Source organism: Parambassis ranga, chromosome 19 (assembly GCF_900634625.1).
Source record: "Parambassis ranga chromosome 19, fParRan2.1, whole genome shotgun sequence".
NCBI lineage: Eukaryota > Metazoa > Chordata > Actinopteri > Ambassidae > Parambassis > Parambassis ranga.
In genome coordinates this window covers 7946210-7973337 of record NC_041039.1, presented here as the reverse complement: position 1 = coordinate 7973337, position 27128 = coordinate 7946210, and the positions used below count along the sequence as shown (strand labels likewise).

The following is a 27128-nucleotide window of genomic DNA, read 5'->3' as shown; positions in this document are numbered from 1 at the left end:
ATTAACTTAATGTTGACAGAGCAACTTGAAAAAATGTTTTTGTTGTTTTGTTGAAATTTTATATCTTTGTCCAAATGCAAGTCTCACAAACAAGGATTATTTTTTTGTTTCTTGGTTACTTTCCCAATCAATGAGAATTTATGTGATCAGAAAGCTGCTTATTTGTCTAATAGAATCTCAAAAAAATTACAAATTATTCCATTTTTACAGATAAAATCAACCAATTTGAAAAACTCAATAACAGTCCAGCTTTAGCTTGTTTTTACCTATATTATTATTATTATTATTACAGTTTAATAAGTATAACATCAGCCAGTCAGTCAGAAACAGCCTGCAGTTTGATTTTGCGTAAAAGATTTCAGACACTTTTATTATTGTACAAGTGATAACAGCATAATGAAAGTGATAATACCTATGAAAGACATTTTTTCCTTACTGTATTTACAGAGAAGTGTCTTCACATCACACACAAAAAGAAATGCGTCTACAAAATGAACAATCTGTAAATAACATAACATTAAATAAACTCCACCTACCTTTAGGTTTACAGCTGAATATGCATATGATGACCATCTCTGCACTGCATAGAATTTATACATTTATACTTTTCCTCATGAACAATGTGGGATTTTTTTTACCTAATAATAATAATAATAATAATAATAATAATAATAATAATAATACTGATTTCATGATGCATATAGGCGGCCTGTAAATAAACATTAACAAGAACTAAGTCTTTGGCAAATGCAAATACATTCACTTGACAGATGAAGAAACCATTGTTCCAGCTTGACTCAAAGAAAAGACTCAGTCTGAAACATGAAGATGCTGAAGTTAGGGAGGAACATGTTTAAGGCATTTAGCTGAAATTGTTGCCCTGCTGCTTCTTCTTTTTAATTTTGATGTCATTAGAGTCACAGATGCTAGACGAAATGGTGATGGTGGTTTGTTTCTGAAATGGCTGTTATATCCTTTTTCTGTGGTTAAATGCCAAAGACTTAATCAACTTAAAGAGAAATGTAAGCTGTGAGAACATACAGTAGTACAGTATAGTGCACGTCAAGGCAGTGACATGATGGGCCTTGGATTACATTAACTGTAAGTGCCTTTTTCAGACTGAGACTTGTAAGACTTACAGCCAGTTTGGGTGACATAAAGCAAAATATGCACATTATTTTTTCTGCATAAGAACGCTCCAGTGTTTGCAAACCTCCAAAATAGTGCAAAATTAACACAAAAGAACCCCACAAAAAAACCTGCTTTGCCTGATGACTTCTTAAATCCTGACAAATAAAAAATAGTAAAACACTAGCCAAGCAGTCTGCAGTTCAGTCATTAGGAATTATAAAAATGAAATAAAAAAATTATTTTAAGAATATATTTACTAGTTTCTTGAAATCTTGCAAATAGCCGGCCATGGTGCTATATTTTCATGGCTCCCACTATTTTCAAACTGATGTTTCTTTATTTATTTCATCTTCATTTTTTTTTACATCTTGATTGTGTATCACAGAGAACATGTCCTAATCTTCTCATGGCATCAAAAGCGATCGATTTTACTCATGCTGGATGTTTGATCGGTGACTGCTCAAATGAATAAAAACAATGTTAGCCTGCCACAGCCTGCATGTGCTGGCTGCTAATCTCCTCTGATCTCTCTCTGTGCTGCCATTTGAATCATGTGGGAGACAAATGGAAAAAGGAAAATAAAAGGCTGCTGCTACATTTTAAGCTCTGGACAGTGTCCCTGTTGAGAGCCATCAAGAAAAGGAATGTACAGTATTGATCCATGATGGGATGAAACCATGACACTGCTATAGACGGGAAAATAAATTCAGGATGTTCTCTTGTTTTTTTCCATTTTCTTTTTTAAATCACTGCAATTAGCCACAAGTGTTCATTATGTGAGTGTAGTGTCTTTCAGTGTCCTTGATGATTCTTTTTTTTTGGCTTTAGGTGTCCAAAAAAAGCCGATGATAATGAGTTGAAAATCATCTTGAGTCCCCCCCCCCAAAAAAATGTTCAGTTTCTTATTGTGTGAGCCGGGAGGAACATTATATGCGCAGTTGCTCAGTGTCCAGTGGACCATGCCGCTCACACCGGGGCAATATGGAGGCTGAGGCCATGGTCCTGCAGGTTGATTTGGTTTCCATGGTAACTAGTGACGGTCATAGGCAGTGGCAGCAGTGGGCGGGGCAGAGCCTCTCGATGCGGCACTATAATAATAAGGGGAACCTGAAAGTTAACAGAAGAACGAACCATTTGAAAAAACATCAAACACAGCTTTTACTGCCAGTTACCAAACATGTAAGTATCAATATAAGAAACAGATTATTAGGATGTTACACATTATATTGACCATTTACTAAGTGCCCCCCCCCCATTAGCTAGCTAATGTTTGGTCCATGCCTTGGCTAAAAATGGCATCTGCTGACTTGGTGTCTAGATTACTTGATTAAAAAAAGACAAACTCTCATTAGTGCCTCATTCATCCCACTTTGGCATGTAAAAAAGTACCAAAAGCTTACAGTTGCCAAAGTGGACAATCTTTGTTGAAGAGTGGCGATTTAGTCAATGGTCAATTAATTGTCCTCATCAAGTTTCTATACCCACTTAGTAATGCTGGGTTGCTGAATCGCCAGGCTTCATTGTAGGTTGTGTACTGCGGATGACTGTAGGGGTTCCCCGAAAACTCACTCCCTGCAAAAAAACAAAAAAACAAAAAAAAAAAAACGAAACAACAAATCAATTAGCATTTCAATGCGTCAAGCCATTACCCGTTCACATGCAGTCATTTCTCGTCATTCAAAACAGGATGCAATTTGAGGGTGGAAATGATAGTCATCGACGTGCGACCAGTCAAGCAAGTAATTTATTTCTTTTTCATTTCACTTAAGTTATGCAACACTGAACAATACAGGATGTGACACTGAAGGCAGCTTTTCCCTGTCCCATTTATGGATATCTAGCCATTCTTCTTCCTCCACTATATTCCAAACCGGTCTAATAAATACAGAGCAGTAATAAACAGTTTCATGCATACATTTTTGATATGCTGCAATAAATCCTGCAGCCTTTCTTGGAGGAATTTTTAACATCTGCAATCTGAATCCACCCTCTGCTTCTGAGCTCTGGTGTTTCTTGCAACAGAATTACACATTGCAGGGGGGAAGTTACTTGGAGAGCATGTCACTGCTGTTGGTTCAACACGTTTCTTTCTTTTTACGACACAATAAAGGCTAGATTTTATATGAAGCTGGTGAGAAATGGCTTTGCTTTAACAGTTTTGCGCCTGTCACTAAATCTTAGCTGTTGTGTATAGGATGAATCGCCTGTAACACGAAACCACAAGCCATGGGATTAAGGTCCTCATCTTTTGCTTTGTGCCACATAAGAACAAATGGAAAGTAAAAGTATGTTTGACTTTTCCGCCCACATGATTTAACAGTTTTATTACGCAAAATCTAAAAGTAAATCTGGGCTGCATTGCCACTGTGTATGATCCCACATCTCTCTTTGTATTTACTAGGAGCTGCTACACAGACGCTCGAATCTAAATCATGCCTTCATAATCAAACCTTGTATTTGCGTGAAAGTATACAGTTACAAAGCATAAGGTTGTGTTCAGGGGAAGAATGATAAGCAAAATTACACATAAACATGTAAACAAGATTTTATTTGGCCAGATACGTTTTCGTTTTGGGTGAACTGATCCTTTAAAAAAATAAATGTTTTTACTTGCAGATACCTGCAAAAAACAAATGGAAAGTAAATACAAACCCTGCTGTCTGAGATAACATGAAACATGTTATGGCTGCCTTTCATAATGGAGAAAAAAAAGAACAGCCAGAGTCTGTGATGGGTAGTGTGATTGGTAAATGATATGCTAACATAGCACACACTCCACTGGTTTCCTCGTCCATGTGGTTTAATCACGTCAAAGCAAAATGCCGCCTGAATGTGCGCTATGAACGTGTGCTGAAGAAGCTTAGTGCCAAAACCTGGCGTCCTGGCACCGAAACACCAGCCTGACCTCCTCAGAGAGACAGAGATTTGAATATTTACTGGGCTCCCATGCTTCTGCCTTTTGACCCTTAACTATTTGCTGTGAACCTGAACTGCAGGTTAAGTAGAGGAGGGGAAAGGGATATGCTCTGGAGCGCAGCAGAGGCTGGGGAGGGCTGGGTGGTGCTCTTTATGGAGGCCGCGCAGGGAAATAATGAGCCAATAAGGCAGAGAGGAAAGCAGGAAGGAAGAGAGGGCCACTGTCCTTTCCCCTGTCTCTGATCACGTATTCAGCTTGTCTAATTCAATCATTTGCACACAGCTAATACTAGGATGTGTGCAGCTCAGGTCAGTGTTCACCGCTGCATAATTTGGCACTAAGGTCTCCTCACTCTGCTTTTCAGGGCTACACGTGTGCAACGTGTGCACCTGTTAAATGGACCCTATTGATTAGTTTGATGTTGCCACACTCACCAGGAACCATTCCAGCGAGCGTGGAAGTTGGGTAGCTGCCCTGGCCTGTTGGGGGAACGTGAGGAGGGTACCCAGGTAAGGTTGTGTTGGCCATATCTCGACCTGCAGAGACAAGAGAAAACAAACAGGAGAGTGGTCAGTGGTCTCTCCCTATTTTTCTTTTAATGTATATAACCTGGATCTGTAAAGAAAACATAAATAAATATGTGAACCAGCTCCTGCCATTCTTAATCATCAATATGTATCATCATCACCACCACCGCAAGTCAGTCAGTGCAAAAACTCACTGTAGAAGACCTGCCAGAGTCAAATGGTTCACGTGTCACTTCAGGTGTTACTTAACACCACAAAACCTCTCTAACAGGAGAGCTAAAAACAAACAGGCGCTGCTGTGAGGCACAAACACATCCCCTCATTAAACACTTCAAACTCCTCTAAATTTGGCCGACTTCACTGAACCCCATAAGGCTCCTCTCTTTTCTGTAAAGGCAGAGCACGCAGGCCCCTCCGCAGAGCACCCGTCTGCCTGCAGACATTCAGCTCTGTAATTGAGAGTGACGGTTGGGCCGTCCTCGAATGGCCAAGGGAACATTTGGACTACGGCACGTAACCCCAATCTCCACTGTGGCTGGGGTAAGAGAGAGAGAGAGAGAGAGAGAGAGAGAGGGGGGCCCCTGCTATATTGTCAACTGTGAGGGCCAGTCAGACTGAAAGGGAAAAATCATCTACCGCTGGAGCTTTAATGAGGAACCAGCAGAGGAAATGCACCATAACACCACAAGACAACAGTTGTTGTTGCAGAGAAATCAGAACAAGTTTATTTTCTTAATTGAACTTTTGGTTGTTTTTATGTGAAATCATGGCAGGATGAAATCTCTACTTTTTTATAGTCGACTGCTTTCTGGTGTTTTTGAGATACTTTTGTAATGTTTGACATCAGTGTAGATAACCAAAACAACATCTCATACAGTACAACGTGTTTACTGTTGGAGTACATCCTCAGGAATGACATTATGAATGACCTTAGGAATGACATGTTCACACAAATCTATGTAGTACAAGCACTGCTATTGAGAGATAAAATACTATTATTGACATTTTATAGACAATTAAAACATAATGTACAATATTATACACATGAAAGGAGGAGGTGGATGTAATGTAAGATGAGGGCGGGTGGATAAAAGGGTTTTTTTTGTAAATGAGAGGAAGAGGGGCACATGTGCATCAAAAAAGTAACTTAATTCCTAAACTCCAAAAAATGATAATAGATAATAATATGCTGCTCTGAAAGACACCATATCTGCTTCACCAGAAAATATAACTTATGTCTTGACAGTTGAAGAGAGAGATTTTATTGAAACTCCCTTAAAATACATGCAAAAAGAGCATTGCTACATTAAGAATCGCATAATAAAGGGACGTCGTTGAACAACTGCTCTCTATTGTTTGCAAATCTCCACACTTATCACGACATTGTACGAGGTAGGCCTGGTGAGCTGTGTCTTTTGGTGTTAAGGCTCTGAGACTGGAGGGCTGCAGAGTTAAAGAGCTTTACAGAGAGGAGTGATGTCATGCTGGACCTTTCATTTATAATAAGAATTAGTTAGCCACAAGCCAGTGCACATAAGTCAAAGGGAGCCGTGGGAGTACTGTAGGTGGGGGGTCCAGCAGGGGTGAGGCCATTGTGTGTGTGTGTGTGTGTGTGTGTGTGTGTGTGGACACTAGTAGCTATTGTCTCCACAAACACTGATCTTTTTCTTCATTATTTCTGCAGCAGCTACAGCTGCCTCTCACATGTTTAATAAAAGTAAATACTCTTATCTCTTCATTAACTTCTGACCAGTGCAGTCTCAATGTAACATCCAGTTTCTTTAAAATGCTTAAGCCTTCTTACACTTTCTTTTTCTTCTATTTTAGCATCATATACATGTATAGAATTTAAATTATAAGCTGTGACTAAGAAACTGTACTTAACGTGGGCTGGTCACTTCATCAATATTATCCCTGATACTGATCCACTGCATCAGATCGGGGATCAATATGTTTCAACTCAACCTTCATTCTGACCTTAAACGGCATCAATAAGACACAAACTTTGGTGTGTTTTAAGAATACAGTTTTTTTTGCTTGCTAAAAGCTAAACAATATTCAGATGTTCCATCATGGCAGCCTGTGCTGAATCGGTTGGCAGTGAGTGCCAGCAGCTCTGTAACTGTTGCTTTATGTACCCCTTTAGGCCCTCTTTCAGAGAGGCGCACATTCAGGGAACTCTCTGTACAGCAATGATAGCCTCATTAGCTGCTTCCTAGCCTTTGTTGTTTTTTACAAACAGAGATGTGTGTCCAGATTCTCATTAAAAGATGGGCCTTCTTCATATTGTCTGCTTACACTGACAGTCCCCTTAGATTGAACGCCAAAGCTATTTTTTCTCCATTGCCCTCTTTTTTTTCTCCTTGCCCTGCAAAAATCAATTCAAAGATTTTTTTCCTGTTTTGTCGTTAGAAAAGCTTGTTGATTTCTGTCTTAATTTAGCTGCTGAGCTGGGAATCCTTGCTTCTGATGAGTTAAGTGCAGGGAAATTTGTTATTTTACCACAGAAACACTTGAGTCTTTGACATCATCTCAGCTTCTTAAAGCACAAACTGAAGCAGAGGTTTGACCTTCTCTGTATTTGGCACGTGAACAAAGTCATTTGTGAACGACTCTTTTGCTTGCAAGAGTATTAAATTTAGCATGACAGGGACACCTTCATGTTTGCTACAACAACAACCACCAAAAATTTTGACCTCCATTTTCTAGGCTATATGCAGAATGGGGCAATTTATCACAAGCCAAAAAATCTCAGCACCCTAATTAATTACAACTAAGTAAAGAATGTTTGGAGAGCCAAATTGCTTTAATTCCCCAAACACCGGCTGAAAGTCATTCATTATCAAATGTGTGCTCAAAGGTTAGTTTGCTTTTGTGAAGACGAAATAAGCATTAATTTCAGTAAGCCTGTGCTTCTCCCCGGTGGGAAGACACGCCAGCGGTTTGTCATGAGGGCCACACGTCACTGATGGCAGGTTCACCGCCTGATCGTTGCTCGCTGCTCACTGGACAAAAGCAGGCCTTGATACTGTCTGTGTAGTTCACCCTGAGAGCACTTGCTCACTTTAATTGAATGTATTTTTGTTTATGAGGATAACGGAAGGAATGCTTGACGAGGAGAGATGGCCTCCATTAACAGGCCCAGCAGGGAATAAGTTTAAAGAGTCTTCAGTATGCAGACACTGGAGTGGAGGTGTGTTAAACTCCCACTGAATGCTCAGGGGAATCTGAAGATTGCTCTTATGTCTGAAGCACCATCGAGAAAAACAGGTGGGCTCTGACTAATTTCAGGAAACTCTCTATAGAAATAGTGGACAATTGGCCGTATCGGGTCCATCTATTTCGCAAAATACACACAAAAAAAGTTCTGAGCTCCTCCCTTTTGCTATTCACCCACAGCTCACACTATTTGAATTTTAAGCAATTTCAATGAAGAAGAATAAGAAGCACTTGAGATGAAATCCATCTCTCGAAGGGAATTCATCAAAGAAATTACTTCCCATATCAACAATAGAAATTACCTCACAATATGCATTGTCCTATCCACATATTCAGGGAACCCTTTGGTGTTTTTTATGGGGTAAGAGGGACTATTTAGCAGTTAATACAGCATTAATGTGGAGGAAAGGAGGAGAAAAGAAGTGTTTTAATGGAAGTGGCTTCTTGCCTCTGAATTTCGATGATGTGCACAATTCCTTTTCTTATTCAAGCCTGCTTTGCAGGTACTTTTGAGCCTTAATGGGATAAGCAGGGGACACAAAAGATTTCTATCTCTCAAGTCTGTCAGTTCAGTGAGAATCCCGAACTCTGTCAATGAACACTTCATGAATCATTCATTTTTAATAGACTATGCAAATTCCGGGACATAAAGATCAACAAGATCAATAACTGCAGGCGTTTTAATTGGTGTTTGAAAAAACATTTTAAGGATGAACATAATCTCCAGTTCTTCCCACCCCTCCCGTAAAGACACAATTAATTTGAAATTGGATCTGAGCCTAAACACTGCAGATAATTTACTACTTTTTTGCACGGCTTAAAATTCCTCTGGTAAGCTTATCACCAGCAAGTAAACTGTAATACTCAGCCATTAGAGAGACCACACACCTGAATATCACCTATTATCCACACAGGCAGGCACTGAGGGGGAAACCAAGCAGGAGGAGCCACTAACCAAATAGTAATTACAAAGTGGAAGTCAGAGCAATGTTTGTCCTGTTAGTTTGACCTCTGGACACTTTGACCCCCGTTCACACTGGGGAAATCAATCCAGCTAGAGCAGGATTCGGGCAGTATCTGGATATATCCTGATAGTTTTTTTCTGAGTGTGAATACTGTGAATCCTGCTATATCCAGCTTGATTTCAATCCACCTCATGGAGGTGGATCTAACCGGATTGGCTCAAATGTGGCTCAGGTCTGAGCGCAAATGCAGATAGCGAATCTGGCTAGCGATGTCATACTTCCGGCTAGCGACACACTACTTCCGGTTAGCAATGTACTACTTCCGGTTCACGGGGAGCGACACGGGACAAAAAAAACGCACGACGCACACACGGTCCTACAGCGGCCTGAACGGACTCTGTATATTACGAGGCGCCACCTAGTGGTTTGGAGGACCGCAAACAAGCCGGATTAAGCCGGATTGAGTGCGGACACGCTTGTGTGATAGCCAGATTTAAAAATAGGTCTGAACGTATCCAGCTTAAAGACTATCCAGATACAATCCTACTCTAGCTGGAATGACTTTCTCCAGTGTGAACGAGGCCTTTATTTCTCTGCCTCCAATGAGAACAGGAGAGGGGACTAAATTAATATACTTATTAATTAAAAAAAATAAATAAAAATAAAAATGTTTTTTTATGTATGTGAATGCATACAAATACCCACTGCGACAACAAGCTAATACAAAAACGTAGTGATTCACAATAAAAGCGCCCTTTTGTGGTGTAATATTTTTCTATCATTGTCTTATTGTGGCTTGATGAAAGCCCACTTTAGGAGATTGGAGGAGGTGGTGAAGCATTATTCTTTTATGAGTTTTTGTGCCACTGTTTTTTTTTCATCATTTTTAGTTGCTTTTTAAGCCTGGACAAGTGGCTGATGCACATGTGTATAAAGGACTTTCATATATCTGGGACTCATGTTCAGTCAATGGTCTTCATGAAAGCTGGGGTTAAAACTATATAAAATTCTGACATTTTCAAGTAAGAGTTAAGCCTCACAAACCTCACATGTATGGGAATGTGTTTGATGATTATGTCTTAACAAATGATGTGATAACAAGAAGATTGTCTGCTGGTCTCAATGTTGCTACGGTCACAGGTCATGCCCCGACAAAAAGCACCCTAAAAATGTGGACAATCTACATTTTCTGAGCTTTTGTTGTGAAACTATTTGCAGCATTCCACCAGCTATTTCCTTTTTTTGTGAGTCTGGACTGCACACTGATATCCATACAATCCCATCTTTCTTCCTCCACATGTCTCTTTGCACCTGTAAAGCAGTAAGGAGACCCTTTCTCTGCAGCGACCATCTACAATATCCCAGGTGCAAACAAAGCCGCCTGCAGAGGCAGACCTGCTTTCCACGGAGGCCATCAAGGAACAAAGGACAAACACACACCTTTCTTCTCAGGAGGCCTGCCTTACAGGGGAAATCTACCTCCCACATATTAATGAGAAAAGGGCCCTTTCTTTTCTCATAAGACTGCTTGGCTATCATTTGAGAAGGAGGGCTGCTGCAATTTTCAATCAGCCTGTCCTCCCCCCACGCAGAACCCGTTGCCTTTGATGGCTGCTGCATAATTATATGAATTTTAATAAAAGCTCTGTATATTAATCTCAGGGCCCCCGACAGTCATCGTAAACTTTCAGTAAACTTAACCTTCTTCTTGGTAATAACACTGCAACAACGAAACAATATTTCAATTAGCCAGGCAGTCATTAACTGTGACAAGGAGAGGAGACAACTAAGGAGGGAGAGACAGAGAGTGAGAGAGAGAGAGAGAGAGAGAGAGATAGGAGGGTGAAATAAATGATCATGGTGTTAGAGTCAGGCGGCAGAAAATGCCAGAGCGTATTTACCGAGGCACATTACTCATGCTTTGAGACACACAAACTGTCTCCTGGTGAACAAATCGCAGCAGCAGCCAATGAGTAGTCAGTCCTGCATGGTGGCCTTTTTTTTCTCTTCTGAGACCTTGCTCTGATACACAGTCATAGTTCTGATGTGCTGACACCTAAAGGTCCTTGTCCAGTGGTGACTGAACAGCTCTCCTCCCCTCCCAATCTCGCTTATTGCCCTGCTCGCTCAGCAAAAAAACAGACGGAGGACAGCTGCTAAGCTTTTATCCCATCATCGTACCACCTTTTCAGCTCAGAGTGAAATGTCATTAAAAAAGTCTTCACACTTAACTTTTTGGTTTGCCTTTATTGTCACACATTTTGTCTTTTTGTCAATTGCACAAGCATGTTTACTGTCGACTTTTCTGTTTATACATTGTTTTTTTTTTTTTTTAAAAACCCTCAGCTGAAGCTGTGGCTCATAAGGCAGCATAAAGGCGTACTGTTATGGCACTTGATCTTACCTACAGGGTAGCTTTGCGACACGCTGGGGCCCAGGTCTGGGTTGGCGCTAGAGGATAAACTGGGCTTGACTTCGTCCAGGCTGGAATTCAGGGCAGGGAGCGAGTACTCATTAGCCTGGGAAAAGGACAGTTGAATCATTACACAACCAAACAATACCTAGATGGAAATCCTCCTTTCTCCTCCTCCACACAGGCATGTGTGTGTGTGTGTGAGTATAAATTTGTATGAGAGCATTGTGTGTGTGTTCATGCTGCAGGGTGGCAGTTCAAGCATATCATGAATGTATTTTGGTATTGTCTGAGAGGAAGTGGGATTTTGAGATGAGTTGAAAAGCCAAGGCGTCAGCTGGCCCTTTGTGCTTGACTGCAGTCCTACCCCTGATCAGCCAAGGGAGAAAGCAGTTCTGCTTTGTTACAGACACACCATGTGGCCCCGTTTGAGAAACACCATTCACTTTCTTCTTTAGCTTTTAATTTGGAGTTGGAAGCACCTTTAAATTTCATTACTTCTTATGTCTGAATAGAATCACTTGTACAACTTGTACATTTTGTTACCTTAGTGCCGTTTGAGGTTTTTCTGCTTGTTTGCATTCAGATGTTAAGGCTTAAAGGAGTAGTTCACCCAAAACGAACATGCTTTCAGTGGTAGCAGTATAAGTGAGGCAAACTTTCCTCTCAATTAAGTGTGCTGCTTTCATTTAATTTTTGTTCCTAAAAAAAGAAGTAATACTAAAACTAAATACAATCAAAAACTATTTCATTATCAGATCGGTAAATAATGAAAAAGAGTTTATAAGCCCAGCTTAACCCTTTAATCAAAGTCTAAAAAAAATCTCCTGCTTCCTTGTGTAAATATGCTTAAAGACACTGATGGCAGATGTCTCCTGTGTTTTTTTTAATAAGATGAGACTTCCGGAGTCTGAATGTTGACAGTGTTTGTCCACAGCGACAGCGTGCAAGTGGCTCGGTGGGCTGTCGCTCCCACAGGGGGACGCCTGTGACCCCACTCTTGTCTGCCACTATCAGAGATAAACTCTAATTGTCTGCTACAACTGTTCACTGGCACAATGTCGGATGTTTTCCTCTTTTCTCGCAGGCGTCAGACGCCAAACAGACGTTTTATCATGCAGATAAAGGGCAGGAGGGGGGGGGGGCTGAAAAGATAGGTCTGAAAAGGATGACCAAATGGCCGAGCAGAAGTGTGGGAGGGGTGAATCCATTGAGTTTTGCATCTCCAGAATGGGTTTTTAATGCCTCGCTACAGAACCCAGACATTGGCTAATAGGGCCGCATTTTCTAAAGAAAAAAAAGGGGGCTCTTATGAAAGGGAAAGTGCTCTGATTAATATTGCATTAAATTAAAGCTGATTTTTCTGGACTGTTCCTTCTTTTTTCTTTCTTACTCACCCACTTTTCCCTGTGCCTTTTAATACTCTCGCTGACGCTCTTTGTGATTGCAAGTCATTTCCAATTCGTTTTGGTATTGATCTTCCAGTAGAAATCAGTTTTGTAATTAGCTGCAAATTAGGCCCTCTTCTGGAGGTGAGGCCTGTCCCACTGATTTATCACCTGCGTAATTCGCCCCGATTGGAGAGAAATTAAAATGAACTCAATTAGGTGACTGCTTTTGCTTTATGAGTCTGACTTGTAGTTTGGTGGGAGAAATTAATAGTCTCTTGTTGTTTAATAGTATAATGAAAGTAAATAAAGGTTATCCATTGTAATAAGCCCAGAGCTTTTAATAAGCAGTGCTTTCTGGCTGCCGTTTTTGGCGTGGAGGGGGTGGCTGTTTCCCAAATGTCTCTTAATTTTTTTTAAATGAGGATGGATGACAAGTGTGGTTATAATTTCAGGACCAGGAATAGATGGAGATTGTTGCCTTGCATGTTACAATAAAGGCAGCCAGTCAGTCATTAGACATCAAGATATGTCACAGAATTGGAAAATAAACAACAAAGGCAAGAAGCAGCAGCAGAATAACAGGGCAAAAATGAAGAAAAATCTAGTTATCGATTAATTTCATGTTGCTCCACTGTTATTCTCAATTACAGGGGGTAAAAGGAATGTGTTTTTCATCACAAAATCAATAATGTGTGGGAGTTTTCCTGGTGATCCCTGCAGCATTATACATATTAGGACTGTAATTCAGTGCTTGGCCGTCTCTTTGTTTAATTAGCTGATATGGTTTGGGAATGTTTGTGACAAAGGTGTGTTTGATGCTGGATGCGAGAGACAAGTGTTACTAACCTGTTCAGGTTTGATATGATCCGATGTAGGGAAGACGTCAGGGTACGAAGGGCGTTCAAAGACCCGGTCCAATGCTTCCAGCTGCTGCTGGGTGAAGGCATCTGCCCTCAGATGTTTCCGTAAACTCTCCACACTACCCTGAGAATCACTGTTTGGGCCAGAACCATCTGAACCATCTACAAGAAGAAAGAGCAACATTCGAGACACTGACCCCGGGAAGCTGGCCTTTAAATCAAGCTATAAACTTTATATTCTCCTCATGTATTTTTTTCTTTTCTGTAGCACCTCTGTGGGGGATCTGCAGGTTTTTCTGCACCTTAATGGCTGTAGTGAGCCACTGGCTGCATCACATAGGCTTTTTTCCCTGCACTCCCCCTCCACACCATCCAGTATTAACACCATCATGATCTGAAAGCCCTCTGGTAATTGATGGATTACCGTCACTTGCAAATATATACATGTTGTGGCAAGCATGTGCACTAATGAAAACAGCAGCTAGTCCATTATTGTGTCTTTTCATTTGAACTGGAGGATTTTTTCCCCTTCATTCTTCTCTTCTCCAAAAAGCCTTACTGATGTTCACTGAAATCAGGAGCAGGTTTTTTAAAAAGCACAATTTCCCTTTCACAATTCAATACTGCTTTCATTCTGTGTGAGCGTGTGGTTCCATTTGGAAGCGTCGGCGGGGGACAAGAGACTGAATAAAATTGTATAGTCTAGTTCAATCATGCTGCTCTCCAAATGCAGGAATTTTCTCTTGACTCCTGACCTGATTACTCCACTGTTGGGAGAAGGATGTCTTCGCTTTTTTCCCATTGTTCCTTGTGTGCAATGCTTTAAACCTTTACAGAGCAACCTTCCATAGCTCTCCCTCCTCTCTCTCTCTAACCACCACCACCATTACCCCCACCTCTCATGGCTGCAGTAGCTGTGTCTGTAGGTCTCCTCCCCGGATCCCAGAAAGCTTCAGCTCCCTTACAAATCTGTCATTCTAAATTTGCGGCAGATTATGTTCTCCCCTCAGTGGGAGAGTGGTGATATATGATATGCAAGGCCGCTATTGATTGCCTGATCTGGTGGCTAGAGGGAGCTGAAATGAACTTGAAATGAACATCATGCCTCAACTCATTGTGCGTATAATACTCTACTTAATCCCACATTTTTCTCTGCCATGGAATTCAATTGATCAATCATGTCTGTGTGATAGTACCATTTGGGAGGGTTATTGCCATTCTATTCAGCTGCTTGACCTTTTTTCACAGGCTGAGGCCAGAGGATGAACCCGGCTCTCCAAAGAAGAGCTGAAGGAGCTATAAAAGAGAGTGTGTCTGAGCATGTGAAATTGTGCTGATAGCTGCAAAAATGTCATGTAATATAGAAGTTATGAGTTTGCTAACAATATATTGTTAACTATTTACACCTGGGTGAGAAATGTACACCTGGAGCTGTAGAGTGCCACGTGAGGCAGCAGGAATATGACAAAGCCTGTGATGGAAAATAGGTCAAACGCAGGACTTTTAATGCAGGTTCATGTCCCGATAGAAGTAAAGAGTACCCTTCGCACATTATTAATAGCATTGTTGGAAATCTAATGACACAAAAAGCATGAAAAGGTTGGCTATAAATGGTTGAGTCTGCTGTTCATTACATAGTTAGATGGGATAATCTGTATATTTACAAGGTAGCTTTAAGCAGGAGGAGAAGGTAATCTAGCTCCACAAGGGTAAAATAAAAAAGGAAAATATCTTAAAAAACATCAGTCTAACAAAAATAAAAGCCTGAATTTATCCTTCCATGTAAATATAAGCACATTTTTTTGTGCAGCCACAGAATGGCCCTCACCTACTGCTGCTTCTGTTTGTCACTTTATCAAACTCAATTGTTCTCTTTGCTACCAAAGCAAATAGAGTCATTAATTACTTTCCATCAGCCGGCCTGAGCCACAACACTTGATCAATACCCCCCCACCACCACCACCATATTTGTCATTCACCACTGTGGAATACACTTCCCACACACGAGACAAACCATCCTGGGTCAAACTACACACTCTTCCACCCACTCACACATGAGGCCCATCTGCCCTCCCCACCACTGATATTCATCTGACACATCACGCAGAGATCGGCTTTTTGGTGATGAAGATGACTCTGGTGACATTTTGAGCATTTATGAAGCCGTCTAATTATGATTACTCAGGCAGAAATCAGATTAAACAGTTTGGAGGCTGTCCTAATAAAAAAAAACTGCATCAGCAAATTTCTAAAATAAACCCAAAACATTATTTGTTTACTACATCCAAGTAAAAAACTGTTTGTTTTACACACCTGTTTAACCATTACCATGATCATTCCCTCAGCTTCACTAGTTATTTTAATAGTTTAATAGCTATTTTCCTATACAATTACGATGTTGATCATATTAATTTTTAACTCTAAATGGTTAACAGTTATTTGTTGGCAAGCAGAATGCATGACGCATACAATCCTGAAAAAGCAGATTCATTTAATTCTTAACTTTTTACAGTCACCAATATTTATTGGTGTAAAGAAGTAATTGCATTTTAACTACATTAAATTAAATGAAGCATTTTTGGGGGGCAAATGACATTATTGCCTTTGGATGTATTGGCCATTATTTATAGCCAGGATTTAACTGTGGATATTTATTTAGGCACACAGAAACAGCCAACACTATTGTTAAAAGTTACCATATATTAATAATTTTGCTACAGAGAAAGGCAATTCTTTGACCTTTCAACCTAAAATGTAATTGTAAATATAAAGATATATTTACATTTGAAAGCTGACAGTCCTAAGCGCCTCTAAAGCGTCTTTTTGCATTATCACAGCAGGAAGTCCAAGCCACTGTTTGGACATCTTCAAATCTTCCTATTATACATCAGTGATAGTAATCTTTGACCACAGTGGCTTTGTTGGTGCGTTACATGCTTGTCCCACTCAGCAGCCACTTATTGATCATTGCTGGCATTGAGTGTATTCATCTTGACATCAGTCTGTATTAACACTCTGGTAACGAGCGAGCGGCCTTCATCAGATCAGATAACCAGCTCTATAAAGCAGTCTCCTCTCTGCGGGTTTGGCACCCAGAGGTCACGACCCCTAGCAGGAGGCTTTAGCCAACGCAACTCTGGGACTTCAGTGTGTCTGTCCTCCAAACAGAATACACAATAATTCTCATGAATGAAGTTTAGACCTTGTATGGATAGCGGCTTTCTCAAAGCCTGTCTTGAACAGATATAGAGAGTCATTTCAAAATAAAAGTTTAAACTCTTTCATGCAATGAAAATTAAGTTTCTTGTTAAGTTCTTGTTAGAGGCACAGGGAGTTGAGCTGGCACCTTCAGGTCATGAAAGCCCCCCTCAGATGAATGAGCTTAACCCCCCTCCCTGCTTTACTCCCACCCAGTCTTCTCCTTGTTTAAATAACATGTCAAAATACATACACTCTCGTTCCCTTAACACATTGTTATGTATTTCACAATAATACACCTCTATAATTTCCTGCCTGATTCAATTCTTGGCTAAATCAAATCAAATTAAAACTCATTTGCATCAAATTGGATGAACTCAGCTGCATTTTGGTTTTGTAATTGAATGTTTTGATCATGTAAACATAAATGAAATACTGTCTTTGCAGTGTGATATGTTTGTTCTGCATCACCAAAGATCTGTGAAAGAGACAAGACGGGGAATTGCTTTGCAGATCGATGTCAAAGACAACTTTGATTATCAAATAATTGAAAAATGCCCAAACATTCTCCTCGTGCAGCTCCTCAAACGTCAGTAAATTAAACTTTGTTGGTTTTATATCACTAAAACGTAAGTACTGCAAAGTGAGGTGTTCTTTATGTTATTCCTGAGCTTTTATTGGACTTTATTAATTTAATTTGCACTAAGGTACCTACATTTTGTTGCACTCTGAGTTCCTGTGTTGATCCTTCTTCTCCCTCAAAACAGATGCTGATACACAGAGCAGGGTGTGACGGAGGCCTGCTCCATCACTCATCTCCATCCACACGCATCGGCTCAGTCCTCATGACACTCAGAGATGAGAAATAATTAATTCAACAGCTACTGAAGCACAGAATCACATCCATTCTGACTGCCACTGGCTATTGTTGTTGGCTTTTGAAATATATGATGATCATCTTATCATGAAATTTCTCTCTTCTCTCATAAATCAAGAAGAAAGTCAGACAACAAAAAAAGCAAGAAAGCTTTCAGAATGGCTGAAATTAAGCTGATTTGTGCAATTTGTGAGTTATTCTGAAAGGGATGTGTGATGTGACCGGACACACTTCATGGCTGCAAGCTGCAGGTCAGATGAGCTCGTTCACACTAACAAAACATTCATGAAAGAAGAACTGTACTTAAATATTCTGTTTTTGTTTCATTTTGGGTGAAGCAGCGTAAGCTTCTTTGTCTTTTCTGAGGTGTCAAAAGCAGTGAGGGTGGTGGGGTGCGTGGAGGGTTAATCTGTGAGGTAATAGCTTTTCTCTGCAGAATTGTAAATTCTAATATATGTCAATTTGTAAAACGCATGGACAGCCATGGTCACTGAAGAAACCATCTTCAGGGGTCTCGCTCTTTCTTCCTCCCTCCCTATCTCTCTCCCACACTCTGTCCATCTGCAACAATGGCTGCCAAGTGTAACATGCTACTTTTAATTTGCAATAACACGTGACAATAGCAGATTAATGGCTCTTATGACACCTGTGTCCCTGAAGCTCCTCTTGCCGAGACCCAGTGTACATAACGTGTGTCACACTACATTATCTCTACATCCCTCCTGTAATGGGGGGACCCGTTTTTTAAGGGCACTGCTGACTTGGAAACTTAGGAGCTGTCTGCCTGCTTGGCAGAGAGCCACAGCGACGGCCTAAAACAAATACTCTGGGCTACACAGCCAATCCATTTCAGCGGGGGCTTGTGTTGTACAGCCACCTCCCCTCGCTAACCCTTCCCCTCCTTTCCCTTTTCTCATTTTTTTTTTGGTTCATGTTTTCAACCCTTGATAATGACTGCTTGTGCCATAATAATCATGAGGCTTACCAAGTTAAATAGGGCTCAGGCAAGCTACTGTGCTGTGAGGAAATTTAATCCAAGCATTAACTGACTATAGACTACTGAGCGAAGGAAAAGATGTGTGAGAAGCAAACAGGGCATCACCGACTGTCTACACTAGGCATGATTTTCTAAATGCAGAGCTCTTACATGTGAACATGAATGAAGACAGGGTAGACTTAGCAATATGTCTAAAGGTCTAAAGGTTTTGTCGATAAAAACACTTGTTAAAACTTGTTTCTTGAATAGATGTAAAGCAAACAGCACCTATAGCATTCACTCATACGAATATAATAATACATTGAAATATAAGGACCTATAAACCAGGCTGGAGAGGCAGCCTAATATTCAAAATAAAAGTACTCCAATTCACGCAAAATCATGTTTCTAATGACAGCAGTACAATGCTTTAAACTTTACATAGATTACATCTATTGCATGGTGTACTGTCGAGAATGAATCCCTTCAAATTTAATAATAAATAGCAGCAGAGGTCTCCGACAGCCTCAATTTTCAAAACAAAAGCACACAATTTCAAATAAACATATATATCTTATCTTGCAAAAACGTTAAGCTGATATCATCTCTAACAAATACCAAAGTACCAAACTTAAATGTAACAATATATGGATATATATTTATGGTCCAATACACCACAAGCTTATACAGACTAAAACTTTAATTAAGAACAAATTATGTTTCTTCTGGAAAGTGCAGCGCAAACAGCACGAGTTACCATCGCCCCTGTTTCAAAAGCAAAATCTTTACATTTTGATGTTTTTGTTTTTTTTACTTTAAGAGACAACAGGACAATTGTGTCTGCAGGGTCACATCGTGTGTAATATACTATTCTTACAAACTGTGGCTTGGGGCAAGACATTGCTTTTGTATCTCTCTGTGTGTGTGTGTGTGTATGTATGCGTGTGTGGCAAAGGCCTTAAGGTTTATGTTTTGGAAAGATAAAGTATCCGTGACCCTGTGGTTCCAGGTAGGCTTCAGCTGGCTGCTGAAAGAGAGAGTATATAAGAACCAAAGCTCCCCTTCCCTTCCTCCGTCACTCTCAGCACAAGTCCCACACACACACACACACACACACACACACACACGTGTACCTAGCTTTCTTCTCTTTCACCGTAATACTGGCCGAGCACCTAAATCACAGAAATGGCAGCACATCAGGGGAATCATCTGAGACTGAATAGCCATAGAAACATGGCGCTGTCACCTGGAAGACCTCCACAAAAACAGGCCAGCTCTCCTTCCTCTCTCGCTCTCTCTCTCTGTCACACACACCTTACTCCTCTCCATGCCCTTTAATACCTCTTTGCCCTTCAGTAGCAATCTGCATAGAAATGTGTGCATTCTATCATTCAGTGACTAGACATTACACCCTGGCTAATGTGAGAGGTCCTCGAACGACTGAAAATGAACCCTTGAAAACACCAGACGTTTGCATTATGCCTCCGCTATTGCATCTCTTACAGGGAAGGGCTTGATTATGTCATTTGCCATGTCCACGTCATGCTGGTTTTTATATCTTTGCCAGGAAATCTACCTCTGACAGGTCATTAGTCATCTCCTCCCTCCCTGCACGCACATAAAACATCAATTCCACTCAATATCCCTGCAAAAACCCCCCTTGTGCTTCTCAACAAACGCCAGAACAAAGAAGACGCTATGTAAACTGCTGCCGTGCTCTGATTAGCTCTCATTCCAGAGCACTGCAGAAATAAGGCACTCATTCCCCACCCTGTTTGAGATAACTGCCCCTTTTCAGCAGCCACATCATCCCTCTGTATACACGCCTCGTAACATGAGTGCATCTGTTTAGCTATTCTCATCAGCTTCTTATGTAGTGACATTAAGAAAGCCTATTGCTTACAGAACCAATAATCTATATCGCCTCAGGCCTTCTTATATCCACCAGAAGTGGAACCACTTTTGTAGAAAGCGAGAGAGAGAGAGTGAGAGAGAGAGAGAAAAAATGAAAAGCCCTCCACAGAGCTATAGCGGCTTTCTTGACTGACCTGGGTGGTTGGCTACATCATCTTGACATGTAATTATCTAAAGCCCTTTAATCACTTCCATAAAGATTAATTGCAGGAGACAACAGTGGAGGTCGTGTCTTCAAATCAAAAGACTCCTTGGCAGGTTGACACAGCAGTGTAACAGAGTTCAGACTTAGGTGTTTTATAAGGGTCATCTGCTGCAACTGAGCAGGTTTTTACGCTGTGATTGCAACTTCAGCAAAGAGCATTTTATAGCTTAATTTCTTTTAGATTTTTTCCCAAAAATAAAACAAAAAACTCTCGTACCGTCTTCTCTTTTCCTCTTCTCCCCGTTGGATCGTGGAATACCCAGAATCCCATTGATGGAGTAGGATCCTGCAGGGTCGTTGGAGGCGCTGGTTACAGGTGGAGAAGCTGTGCTTGGTACTAAGAGAAGGGATTTAACAGTTAATACATGCATGTGCTGATTCCATGTAAAGATCCTGCTGATGCTGATGAAGTATTACCAATAGTGTGGCCTGGTGTTGAGAGAGATGTCCCATCTGGGGATGGATGGAAAGGCTGTTGGACTTTTGTTCGGATGATCCTGTGGAACAAAAGAAAAGAAAAAAAATGTCACTGATCCTTCTAATTCACAATGTGAGATGGAGACATCAAATCATAAGTTACATACACATAAGAGGGGATCTGGTCTGCAGTTCTACCTCAGAGGTGAGGTCTGGGGAGAAAAGTCTTCATTGCACTTTTGGTCTGAGTGATCTTGCAAACAAAGCATGAAATCACATCAATTCACCTCAATGATCAGCTTCACTGACTCTACCTGGCCCACACTAATCAGCCCCCCTGCCCCCACCCCCCTCTCTCTCACTGTGCATGGAGGCCGATCGCAGCCCTATAAGCAGCCCTCTTTGCTTCCCCAGATCAAACACCTCCGTAGAAACCGGCAACCCCCCAATATGCCAATGTGGATGAGGTTGTATTGATCTGGGCTTGGAGAGAAAAAGTTGGGGATTAGTCACACGGGCAAACAGATGCAAATAGAAAGCTATAAATTATATGTGACAGGAAAGCAATAGTTCCTTATTGCCTTGCACAAGCTTACGCCAGTATTAGATTCCTTTAATGTGAATGGCACTTGGGGAGAGCTGTCACAATAATTTGTAAACTTTCAGACTGTTCATAGGAGCTATTTGAGAACAGAGGAGATTCCCACTGCTTTGCATATTTTTATTTGTGAAAAATACTGCTTTTATTTCTCTCACACCCAGAAACACATATTGATGTTACTGTATGACCCAGAAGCCTTCAGAGAAAAAAATCTGACACTGTCATAAATAAAAAAAACTCCCCTTGGAGGCAAAGCCACCTAACAACATGCTTTTCCAAAGAGTGCATATTGATGTTTTAATTTTTTTCACTTCTCCCCCATAACAGTTATTCGACCCCTTGACTTGTGTGTGCTACATAAATTCAAAGACTTTATTTGATATCCATGTTCTTGATATTGAATAAGCAATTTAGGAGAATGAATTAATGGCCTGGCTGTTGCTGAAAATCCCCTGAAGAGATATTAAAATTGCTTTACTTCTGAATCAATAATATTGAACGCCATTGAGGACGTTTTTTTTCTTCTTTCTTTATGTCTAGCAGCAAGGCAGCGTCACTTGTTTGGTGACCCTGATGCGCAGTACAACACTATCTCTGTAGCATTTAATAATGCATGCAGGGGAAAGGTGTTTAAATCGAGCATCCTCTTTTGTCAACAGTCCTGAGGTCAGACTGTCTGCCACAGAAACCCACAACTGGCCCCAGTCTGAACCATCCAACTGGAAAAGACTTTGGCTCCAGTCTTTAGTGTGTATGTGTGCATGTGTGTGTGTGTTTTTCTTTGGGAAAGCCCTGTTTAAGCACCTGGAGTGATTTCTCTCTCTCTCTCTCTCTCTCTATAGTTTCCACTGATTTTAAAGTACTTTAATCAGATGATATGTAGCCACTGAGGATGTTTTCATTTCATTCAAACATATTCAAAAAGTCTGCTGCAGCTAAATCAAAACAAATGCATGTGTCACCTCATACTCAATTGTGACAATGCGCATGTGTGTCACTGCTACTCAGAAAAGAAAAAAAAATCCTCAGCATTAAGCCATAATAGAAATTCAAAGTAGCTCTTATATTTGGCTGGTAGAATTACAGCTCTTTGTATTCACAATTTAATTTTCCACATAAACAAAGACACATAAGGCTTCCCCATCCTCCCCTCTCCGAGCTTCCTTCCAAAATAGAAAGCTTTAATTGGAATTGAAAAACTTTATAGGGCTCCTTTAATGATATTAATGTACATTTTGAATTTATCACATACATGTGTCTGAGCCTCCTTAAATGGGGCTTTTTAAGCAGCCACGAAGCATGAAATGAATTTTCTTCAGCCTTTTTTTCTCCATTTAAAAGATGTCTTGTGCGGAGCTGTCCATGCTCTCCCCATCAGCTCATTAAAATGTAATGCTGATGCTGGCTCTATGGAACAGTGCCTCTTAACCAAAGTTCATCACAAGGGATCTCTGGTGGTGGTGGTGGTGGAAGGAGGGAGTGGGGTCGTCCTGTAGCTGCCATTCTCAAAGTGTTAACATTTTTTAGCATGAAAAGGCGCCTTACACTGAGTCACAAAATGCGCGTTTTAGTGCCACAATTAGGGCTAAATTTATAACGCACTTTTACGCATTTTATTAATTACTCCAAGGCATCATCGTCAAAGCCATCTAATTAATTTTGACCTACTCCATGACCTTATTTTATTTTCAGGAAAGAAAAAAATCAGAAAAAAAATCCTTCTCCTTTTGTCTGTGTGTGCAGCAGCTCCTTGCAGCACATTAGATGTGCTAAGAAAATTGGCCTGCTTTATAGCGCCACGGGATCTGGTCACCGAATATTGATCGGTTTTCATCTCGACAGATTCACTCAGTCCTGGATGTACTGCTGATTGTTGAGGGAGTTTGGTCTGAAAGATTGAATTGTACCTCTGAGACCGCAGGCAGGCAGGGAGGCAGGCAGCCTCGGCAAGCAGGGCAGCACAAAGTTGGTCAAACAATATTCTGTGTTGTGTGTGATGGTGATGCTGCTGCAGCTTATAACACACATATGCTGATGATAAATGATTCTCAATTTGCGCTCAGCCGGCCCTCTTCATTAGACTGTTTACATCAGGCGGCCCGGCACATTCACACAAGGAAAAACAATTGAATATTGTACATTTCCTCCTACCTGTTAATGGATGAGACGCTGGGGACAGTGTCGTTGTCGCAGATGCCCTCAGCCAGCAGTCTGTCACGGATCTCCCAGGCAAACATGGTTGGATTTTGTCTCTTGTAGTCTGCGATTTTTTCCACCACCTTTGGCGTGGCGACTTTGGGTTTAGACCCACCAATCACACCCGGTTTGATGCTACCAGTCTCATAATATCTGCAAAAAAAAAAATCATTATTTATTATTATATTCTGAAAGTGCATGGAGTGTTTAATGTTGTGGTCGTTTAAACACGTTTTATAGAGCTCTTATCATAGTTTAGTTTTTAGTGAAAGTGTCCAGTCAAATATTTTTATTAACCAAAAACAAAGATGGCGTTTTTAGAAATGTATTTGTTTCAAAATTAAACAAACTCTTATGCATATATGTACACAGAGTTTGTTTAATGTGTATATAGTTAACGTTCAGAAAATGCGCGTGCATTTTGATTTTTTTGTGCGCAATTACGCACACCAGAAATAGAAAAACCAAACGCTACCACTGTCCATCTATCTTTTAAAAGCACTAAAGATAAAAAAAATATAAACCTGTTTAAAAATGAAAATGTAAGTGGTGTTTTTTTGCCTACTTTCCTTCATCCAGTAGAATCTACCTGGCTCTGCCTGCAGACTTTTCACCACCTACCTGCCCAGTATCTTGCTGACGCACCCGTGACTGACCCGCAGCTGTCTGGAGATGTCGCAGGGCCGGACGCCCTGGTGGGCCAGCTCTACTATCCGCTGCCTCACCACGTCCGGGAGGGGTCTGCCGTTCACAAACACCCCGCCGAGCTGGTTCACACCTCCGTGCCCTACGTGGGATACAACAGCAGCACACACACAGACGTAACATTACATAAGGTCGTCAGAAAAAAGGAATGCGCAGGTGAGTGTGTGTACTTTTTAAATTATGATTTTTATTATTATAATAATCGTTATTTAACTTCCTTCCTTGCTACTATAACCTATTCATGCTATGTTAGCACTTTTAATAAGGCATGAATTAAATTGCTGCTTAATAAAAGCGCTTATATTTCATTGGGAAATAAATATTTATTCAATTTTATGTATTTAGAAAGTTACTTTCAGCCAGCACACATTTTCTGTGAGCCCCTGTTGACCAGATTTGAATATTGTGTCAGACATCAGTCATTATTCTAAATAATTAAAGGAGTCAAAGGTGGCTTGGAAGTGTTGGTGACATTATCACAACACAGCAACTACTGAACATGCATTTTAAAAAATAGACTTTTAAATGTAGTATTTTCCAGAAAAGTAAATTCAATTGATATTTTTCCTTTAAAAACATTTGTCATCAACATATTTTTAAATAATATTTTCAAAATAAAAGTGGAATAAAATAAAATCCAAATGAAAATATTAATATTCTTGCACGTGCATGCATATCTTTTAGTTATTATTATTTATTTCTCACACAGTAATTAGGCAGCCCTAACCCTAACTGAATGTGGACTATTAATTCAGTCTTTTGTTGTTTATTTTTTTTAAATACATACATTTATTTTCTGAAGCTAATTACAAATATTAATACACTGAAGTTGTTTGTATCTTAAACGTTTTCTCGCAGGCGTGATATTTTCTCATCAGCTCCACGGCTCGTGTTAAATATTAAGTTACGCGCTCGATCGTGCTATTTTTAAATAATTAAACAAGTTTGATTACTCATATTACATATTATTTAGCAAATGAAGATGCTGTTAATAATTCACAGACATTCGCCAAATTACACGTACCTCACTGTATGTGGTCTTAAGTTGCTGTTAGCTGGATAATTTGAATAATACATGTGTAACTAATGTGTCCTGACTTATTAGGCCTGCACACACACACACACGCACACACACACACACCATCACAAATACACTGCGCGGGAAGCTACACGTGTAAATTAGTGTGAGTATACCTGCCAACGCATGCTCTTTGTTTACTTAATTTGTGCACCTTGCTGCTGCTGCTGCGTGGAGCTGCTTGTTTGAAATTTTTACCAGGCTGATACACGCATAAAAACAGCTTTAATTCCACTCTCAATTTCGTGTTTGTTTTTTTAGATGTTGGTTACACATAAAATGCTTCTCCTCCACTCTCTCCCTCTCTCTCTCTCTCAGTCTCTGCTGCAGAAATAAAACATCTCCTGTTTATTATTTTTACCCGCATGCATGCAAACGCTGCAGTGCCAGAGAAACTCAGGTTGTGCTACTTACGGTGCATCGCTGTAAAGGGGTCTGCTTTGCAGTGAATATCCATTGGATAGCAAAGGAAAGAGAGATAATCAACTGAAGTCGCCGTTTCGCCTTCCTATCAAGGATGAAAATGTGAAGAAAAAACAGGTGATTCTTCTCGATGGAGGGACTTTTAGTTTGCCCCTCCACCTCCCCCGTTACAACAGCACGATCTGATGGCAACTTCTTCCCCCACCAAAGTTGCCCTTCTGTTTTTTAACAGTCCGGTCCGGCAGCGGAGCTCTGGTGGCAGGTGCGCAGCATGACCGAAGGATTGTTGTCAGTAAATGCGGTGTGTTTTCAAAAAGCCTGCGCTGACCGGATAATTCTCACAGCATGCCAGCGTCTTTTTCTTTCTTTTTTTACGGAAAAGGTTCCAGCGTGCGTGGCCCGGTATCTCCTCAGCTCCGGTGGCCTTGATTCACGTGTCAAAACGGCGCAGAAATCATGCAACACACACACGTAAGAACACACACACCTCAGGTTTCTGTTTCGCGCTGGATGCGTAAGGCTGGATCTTTGGGCTGGGAATGAAGCCTCTCTCTGTGTCTGTGGTTCTAAAAGCTGCAACCCTCCTCCTCCTCCTCCTCCTCCTCCTTCCCTCTGCAGACCCCCCTTTTTGCTTATATGGATGACTTGTCAGACAAAGGCAATAGATGCCAACACTTTGTGATTCGCCAACGCCAGAAAAAGAAAAAAAAGGGGGTCCAAACGAGGAGGTCTCAGGGTCTGACACACCGGCAGGAAGGGGAGGGAGATAAATAAGGAAGAGATATCAGAGTTTAGTAGACATTACAACAACTGTGAATTTCATGCTTGCTTACTGCAAGTTTTAAATCAATGAAATAGAGATTATTATTTTTTGGATCTGAGTTTGTGTTTTTTCTTTGAAGGCGGACTAACAGCTTTTTTGGGGGGAATATACAACATGTCCCTTCAAATATTTATTTTTTGAGACTGATTTTGTATCTTTTTATTTTATAGATTTGAAAGTTTGTCCTTATGTTGAACCCAAGTGGGCCCCAAATAATCCTACTTACTCCTTTTTTTCCTTCGAAATGTTACAACTGCTTACTGTAGGCTGCTAAATGCAGATGTATTGACCT

At 40.6% G+C, this 27128-nt stretch overlaps 1 protein-coding gene across 6 annotated transcripts; it reads right to left on the bottom strand.

Annotated features, from left to right (window-relative positions):
- Window positions 1-714: 714 nt before the first annotated feature.
- On the bottom strand, window positions 715-26053 carry pax2b (paired box 2b). 6 transcript variants are annotated; one of them, XM_028430596.1, is made up of 12 exons: window positions 26005-26047; window positions 24429-24606; window positions 23763-23960; window positions 21011-21090; window positions 20811-20930; window positions 20202-20216; window positions 13791-13817; window positions 13410-13585; window positions 11164-11278; window positions 4483-4584; window positions 2617-2703; window positions 715-2238 (listed from the first exon to the last, which is right to left on the bottom strand). In XM_028430596.1, exons 1-12 carry the CDS (start codon window positions 26045-26047, stop codon window positions 2162-2164), a joined length of 1218 nt encoding a protein of 405 aa, XP_028286397.1. In that variant the 3' UTR covers window positions 715-2161. The 6 variants fall into 6 exon arrangements, with proteins under 6 accessions (XP_028286397.1, XP_028286400.1, XP_028286402.1 ...); XM_028430599.1 differs by having other exon boundaries at window positions 24429-24594; XM_028430601.1 differs by lacking the exons at window positions 13791-13817; window positions 20202-20216 and adding an exon at window positions 25421-25423 and having other exon boundaries at window positions 24429-24594; window positions 26005-26053.
- Between the last annotated feature and the right edge of the window lie 1075 nt (window positions 26054-27128).

Bases quoted from the DNA above. Each gene is read 5' to 3' on its own strand.
- pax2b (XM_028430596.1), bottom strand. From the start codon at position 26,047: ATGGATATTCACTGCAAAGCAGACCCCTTTACAGCGATGCACC. The intron at 13,586-13,790 runs GTGGAGGGGGAG...TTCTTCTTGTAG, and splicing joins TGGTGTTAATACTGGATGGT to ATGGTTCAGATGGTTCTGGC. The intron at 2,704-4,482 runs GTGAGTGTGGCA...GTTTTTTTGCAG, and splicing joins GCTCGCTGGAATGGTTCCTG to GGAGTGAGTTTTCGGGGAAC.